The sequence below is a fragment of the Cebidichthys violaceus genome, unplaced genomic scaffold (genome assembly GCF_023349555.1).
Source record: "Cebidichthys violaceus isolate CVI_PGR_0920_01 unplaced genomic scaffold, fCebVio1.0.p SCAF_15, whole genome shotgun sequence".
NCBI lineage: Eukaryota > Metazoa > Chordata > Actinopteri > Perciformes > Stichaeidae > Cebidichthys > Cebidichthys violaceus.
Window position 1 is genome coordinate 10033105 of NW_027176318.1, and position 7150 is coordinate 10040254.

General features: G+C 40.9%; 1 protein-coding gene across 3 annotated transcripts in view; it reads left to right on the top strand.

Annotated features, from left to right (window-relative positions):
• The first annotated feature begins 2646 nt into the window (after positions 1-2646).
• rbm33a (RNA binding motif protein 33a) overlaps positions 2647-7150 on the top strand; it is a 26232-nt gene continuing 21728 nt past the window's right edge. For all 3 annotated transcript variants that reach the window (XM_068709923.1, XM_068709925.1, XM_068709924.1), the window contains exons 1-5: positions 2647-2818; positions 5374-5452; positions 6097-6145; positions 6549-6622; positions 6760-7078. In XM_068709923.1, coding sequence (XP_068566024.1) covers positions 2800-2818; positions 5374-5452; positions 6097-6145; positions 6549-6622; positions 6760-7078 — 540 coding nt within the window. In that variant the 5' untranslated portion in view covers positions 2647-2799. The remainder of the gene's footprint in view (positions 2819-5373; positions 5453-6096; positions 6146-6548; positions 6623-6759; positions 7079-7150) is intronic.

Here is a 7150-nt window from a genome sequence, read left to right on the forward strand (position 1 = left end):
ATCAGGCTTTTAGAAAGTTTAAAAAACATGTAATATAAGAGCAGCAGCGCCTTCTCCATTTGTTATTGTTGTATTAACTTGTACACTATAAATATTGGCCTGATGCCTTGAATACTGCGTATGACAAGGAAGTGTAAGATTGCAATACTGTGGATAAATCGCATTTCTATTACTTTCAAAGAAAAAGGAAAGCATTTGCCACCTCAACATCTTTTCTGTACAATCCCCACAGTCCATTAAAATGCACACACTCTCCTTCAGGAAAACCCCTTTACGCTTTCTCAAATTAAAAATCTCATGGCTGATCCCCTCCATCGCCCTGGCTTTCAGATATTGACCTTGTGGTGCTACAAAATAGCTTCTTCCTCACTGCGGGAGCCCATAATGAGCCAATACAATGAGGCTACAGTTCACTGCTCACCTCTCTTTGGTGTCTCTCGGGGTCTTTGTTGACGTTTGTCAGCCCAGGAGGAATTTAGGGGTTAGAATTCTGCTGTAGTCTGGCAGTAGAATCAGACAACAACTTTGACTCCCAGACTTGAGCACGAAAGCGGTAAAAAAAACGTAGTCAGAGATTTGTAAAGAAATAAAAAGCTTTGACCTTATATAAAAATCAAAGGAGTGACTTGAGTCTTGAATAAAACTGCCAAATTGACCAAGATTTGTGGTGGTGCCCACCTAAAATGTACAAGACATGCTCCAACCAAAAGCCTTGTTTTATTAAGGTAAAAGTAAATTAGTTTAAGATATGAGTTTATTCCTCATATATGATCACATATGTCTTTGTGTTATTTTAATGATTTTAAAGTATGTGTGAGGTTCTTTCATTAATCAATATGTAATCCTGTGTGTCTTTATATTCACTGAATGGCAGAAATATGAAAGAAAGTTGTTTTGTTTGTTCATTTTTTTTCTTTAACTTACTCTGGCCTGACCATTGTCAGAGTCGGCATAGGAAACAGGTAGTAGGTGTAGATATTGCAGCAATGACAACGGTTAGAGAAACATCCGTCTGAGCTGCTCAACCAATGAAGGCCAGACAGAAACCTTCAAAGGAGGGTCACCAACTGAATGGTATCTTAAAGAACAAGAGTGTCATACAATAAAAGGTGTTACGTACAAAGTGTCCTCCAACAGCTGGGTGATGTGAAAGTTGTTAACCATATATGGATCTAGAGGTTAAAGATGCTCGAAGTAAAAAAAGTATAAATAGGGGGCAACAACAGAGTTTGGAGCCTTTTTGTTTTTTAGCTTGTTTGGGGATTTTCTGAGCCTAGAGAGAGTGTTTTACTTCCTTTTGTATAATTCATTTTTTGTAACTTGTAATCTTCATAATATTGTAAAAAAAAAAAAAAAAGGACAAAACTGGATTGTATTTTGTCCATTCCAAGTCCAGTCTTGCTCATCTCTGAAGGTGTTTGCTTGATCTCCTTAAGATTAAAGAGCTCTTCCACTGGAAAGGGCTGACAATACATAATTTGGTATAAATGTTAACAGCAAAGTTGAATAAGGTTAAACTTGTGTTATTCACTTTGATTTGATTTGCTTAATGGGGTTAGCTCAGATTGTGTGATGTTCTACTGGTTTATTTGTGCTTGGTGTTACATAAGATATCAGAGCATAAACATAGCTGTGTGTGTGTTTCAGTGTACAGTATAGACATACAAATTAGGGGTGATATGGCCAGGTTATGAAGCTGCCCTTCATAACCGAGCAAGGTTCTCAACTGGCTCAGGGTTCCTCCTCCAGTGATGGACCTTTAAAAAGGACCATCCTGGAGTACATCCAGTCTCCCACCACGTATTGCATATACCACATTTCCGTTGCTGTCTGGCTGTTGGGATTACTGACATAAAATGTCTGAAATCAGTGATACATCGGCACCTAGTGTTTTACACGATACTGAACTTCTACCTCCCTAAGCAAGACCATCTGTGTGTAGATTTTGAAGGGTGCAGTCGTAAAGAAAGGTGAGACTGGTTAGAGTTTGTTAAGTTATGTCCATACAGATGTGTCAAACTCATGGCACCTCCACACAAAATCTGCCAGAGCAGAAACCACATTGTAGGAACAACTTACAGTATTTCTCATCTATGAGCCCTGACCCAGTGATTCCTGCATGATGATGATCCCAACCTCATACTCACAGAATTGAATGAAGCAGAACTAGCCAGAGAATTTTTGATTTTTCTATTTGTTATCTTGTATTGTATGCCTTTAGCTGTACTCAGAATTACAAGAATCATACACAATTTAAGTGCAAGGCATTTACTGTGTAGAAAAGGCCTACCTGCGGGCCTTCTAGATTGTTTTTAATTTATGCTATGCAGGAAGAGGCTAAATCGTCTATAGGTGTCAATTTCTCACTTAATTACGCCTATTAATTAATGAGGCACGTGTTTATGGAAGAACATTTAATCAAGTGTATAACCTATCCAATTGTACAATACACGCATTTTCCACAGCAAACACTTGTAATGGACAGCATGCAGTGGTGGAGGGCAGATGTGTGACAGATTTAAAACAGTCCGTATATTTTGTTTACCTGTCAAGCAACTCGCTTTGGAGCAGCAGACCGACCGGGGGAGCTGGTGTTTTGTTTTTACCCACAATGCATCACCGCGGCAAACACAGCTCGGCCATGTTTGTACTATTCTGGTCGTCAATGGATATCACTGCTGCATCGAATCTGTTCCCTTGCTAGTCTCACGTTTTGTATCGTCAAAACCGTGGAATATTAAAGATTAAATGCACTCTCAAGTTTTATAGTCAAACTCTAAGCGGGACGCGCCTTGCACCATGTCAGCCAACGCTCAGAGTGAGTAGAGCCAGTGGCATTTGTCAACAATGCTAAGTTAGCAATGTAGCTAAGCTAATTATCGTGGTTAATGATAGCTAATGTCAACAGGGTTTGAAACATTACCGTGTTGGCTGTAGAGCAAAATACTGGATCGCAAAATAGTTAATTACAGCTAAAGTAGCTTTAACTTGAACAAACATTTGACACTCTTGGTTGTTACGTGAATAACTATCTTAAAGCCAACGGTAGCTATAGCTTGGGAGCTAACGCTAGCGTCAAGTTATTACCAATATTTAGCGTAGCGTAATAAGTGACCATATGCGAGTGTAACGAGGTTATTTTCGCCGAATGATATTACCCTTGAGTTAAGCAAATTAATTGAGGGCCAAGTCACGGGCTAAAGTTAGCTTTTAATTGTTCAGTCCAAATATCCGGCTTCAGGTTGATATCAGCTGCGTTTGCTAGTTTAGCAATTGAGCTAACGCTTGCAGCCTTGTACTTAAAGATAATGTGGTTGGTAGAAATCACGTTTGATACTTTAACGACTTATCGACTTCTGGCGTCCCGTTTACCACGTTACAGTTAATATTGGAGTGTTAACGTTGTTAAAAATACGTTATTATAGGGAATAATGGGTCCATAAAGTCAGACATTTGTGGTTTAAAGGCAAGCTAACAGCCGCTGCAGCGTTGCTGAGGAGGGCACCCGTATATGACGCAGTTTACGCTGTGGTTTTATTCCACATGCCCTTTGCCGTTTTTTGTTAGCATTGGGCTGCAGTAGCTATCAGAAGATACTTGGCATGCCAGTTTTAGCCAGAGTCTAACGTTATACAGGTGACTTGGGGTGGTTGAATACATGCACTAAGCCTGTGAACACATCAGCTTCTCAAAAGCGGCAGCGCTAGCTGAAGGATGCATCGCCTAGCAATTTTTTGTAATGGGATAGCTTCATCTGCCTCACCTGTTATGTCTCAGTAGCACTTGCGTAACCCAAGAAGTTTCAGAGACTGAAATGTTAGACCAACGGTTTAAAACCAAATCTTGGCCAGATCCACGACCTCATCTTACAGCCAATTATGTCTTTTTCATGGAAGACATTTTGATATGCAGCAGAATTAATGATAGCTGACTTTGTTTTAGTTGTTTTGGTTTCAGGGTCCTGGTGTTGTGCTGGCTAACTGTAAAGGAGCACCAAACCAAACGTGTTTCCCATACCATTTCTCAAAGGGGGGGACAGCTACAGCTGCTACTTTGTAGACTGTAATTGTGGCTAGGGATGCACTAATACCATTTTTTTGCAGACCAAGCACAAGTACTTACAATTGTGTATTTGCAAGTACCGATATTAGTACTTAATAATACCATGATGCTCCTCATTCTGACTGTAATGGATAAAATATACATTTTAATATAGTTAATCCCCTTAAACCCCCATATTAAGATGTCCAACTTCATAGCAGACATAAACATGTTTACAGCCTGGAGCATAAAATGTTTTGGTCTCTATATCCAATTTCCCCATTAATGACAACTGTACTTGATTAATTATATTAATGCTTAAAGTTGGGCATAATTGAGGACATGGCCTCTTTGAGTGACAGATGGGTGCCATACCCGGGCGCTAGCTTATAGCTGTCTCCTCTGCTGCATCTGTCAGGCCCAACTCCGCTTCACCCATGATCCACCTCTGCCCATTTTGAGTTAGGCTATGTCATCACTGCCAAGATGGTGACGGCTAGTGCCATTCACTTTGAGCTTCACAACCACTCTTCATTAAACCTACAGGTTATGTCATGAAGACTGCGTCCATATTTCATACAGTCGATGGGCTAACCCCATGACAAACCTGCATCATTGTGGCTACTAACTCTTCCGAAATGCATGTAATAATTTATTGCCAACTGCAGAGTATGGCAGGCAGTACCCTGCCTGTTTCGCTCATACTCTGCAGTTGGCAATAAATTGTCGATTTTAACCTGCGTGTCGGGTTATTTTAGCAGCTGTGCGGTTTAGGCTCAACTGACGAGAGGTAAAGGCCATGTTGCTGTTACGGTATTGGATGAGGTTGTATCGGAGTAGTTTAGTAAAAGTACATGTGCACAGTATTGGACTCTGAATCAGTGCATCCCTGACTGCGGATGTTATTGTTCCATTTATTCATCCCATCTTTTCAATGTTCTAAACTGTTTTGTAGTGTAGGGGACTGTGGATAAGTGGAGAGCAGGGCCGTCCTTCAATCAGAGGGTCGGTGGTTCGATCCCCGTCTCTGCTAGTTGCATCTCAATGTGTCCTTGAGCAAGACACTTCACCCCAAAATTGCTCCCGTAGCAGTGCCTACAGTATGAATGTGATAGAATCTGAATTGTGTGATAAAAGCATCTGCTAACCCAAGTTGTTGATTCAACTTAGCATGAGAGGCAAGCCAATCTGAATCAACAAGTTAGTGTGCTGATAGTCTCTGTACATTTCAAGTCGTGCCGGCCAGTAGGACAGACTGATATCAACCTACGAGGATGGTAATATTATTGGCATAATCCATTGCTTTGTAAACAAACAGCTTTTCTTTTGCAGATTATGACTTTGGTGAATATGACAAACCTGGTGCTGAGCGGTCACGCAGGAGGAGAGGTGAAGATGACGATCTAGAGAGGTAAATCATCTCGTGTTCGGATTTCTCTACAAAAAGAGTGCTGCAATGGAAATTAATTGGACAAAGAACAGCTGATTCGTAAAGTTGAAGTCAGCAGTTATCTATACGATACCTCCTCATTTCACCACAAAAAACTGAATACGGTAACAGCTGGCTGGAGATTACCTGCTGATAGCTCGCAATATAAAACCCATGTTTTCTGTTAAGTACACACATCAGAAGATCAGAAGATAGCAAGTACTACTTACTTTTAAGTTATGTCTTCATTTAGCGCACAGCTGATGGCTGAGTTATGTCTTCATTTAGCGCACAGCTGATGGCTGAGTTCTCTGCTGTCTTGGGTGTTGCATTATTCCTTGTTCGACTTGAACTAATGTTACATTTCAACTTCAATTAATTAAAGTGACGCTATGTGACTCGTCATATAATGCATTCAGTGGGCGTGAGACAGACAGCCTTGGTAGTGCTTCTTTTATTTCACAAGTTAATATATATACCTGCTCTTTATTATTCAAATATATTTTCAAATGTATTATGCTCGTTGACAGCCCTATTGCAGAATGACGTTATTTATAAATAGATTACAAATTGCCCCATTATCTGACTTGGCTAACCTGTTATTGGATGTTGTTTCTCTTTCAAAGTGATTTGGAAGAGGAGTTGTTGGGAGAGGATTGGCTGTCAGTTAAAAAGGTAAGATAATACAAACTCTCACTGTTGTGTTTACTTAGATTTTATCCCTGACGCCAATAAAACACTTGGCTTGTCAGTAGGGTTTCTGTGCTTACAAGCAGGAAATGGAAAATAATGTCCAGAACATTGGGTGTTGGTGTTGGTAGAACATTTAGAAAATAGTAGTGAACAGTTGACTTGAAGCAGGTGGCTCCTCCACAGGGGGAACTGTTGATGTGAAGCAGGAGGAAGTACAGTGGACAAAAAAGGACTGTGTTGACCTGCCCAGATTGCCTTCACCACATGGGAATAGAGCATCCTTTGGGGTTGGAGGTGGTCCCCTGCCCCCACGCCTCACACATGAACAAACACACACAACTACTATTTTAAAGCACACCATAATGTTCCATTATTTTTGTTTCAGAATCCTTCAGAAGTGTCTGACGAAGAGCTGAATGATGACCTTCTACAAAGTGATGATGAAGATGTAAATATAAGGTAAGCTAATGATGACAAGTGTCATGTGTTCTTTTTTTTTAAATGTTTTCAATTATAAAGCTGGCAAAGTCAACAGCCAAATCGTTCACATTTTACCACCATTCTTCATTTCTGTCCCAATATTTGTTTGTTTTCAGTGGTCATGATTTAAACCTCAATGCCTCCTACCGCCTGGACGCACCCTATGGCCAGCCGGACAACTCGCAGGCAGCAGACTACACAGATGACGTTGTGAACCTGGGTGCAGAGGGCTGTGAAGAAGGGGATGTAGAGATGGGGGGGTACCAGCATGGGGGGGAAGAAGAGTACACACAAGGATACAGCCAAGACAACAACAACGCAGAGATGCCCGAAGACCAAATGGATTACACTGGAGCGCTAGCGGAGGGTGACGATGGCTACCAGGATGAAGTGCTAGACATCCAAATCAATGAGCCCATAGATGGTGAATTTCAAGTGAGTTCTCACATTTGCTTACTTGTATGTAAAAGCCTGCAGATGCACACACATCTACACACACACACACAC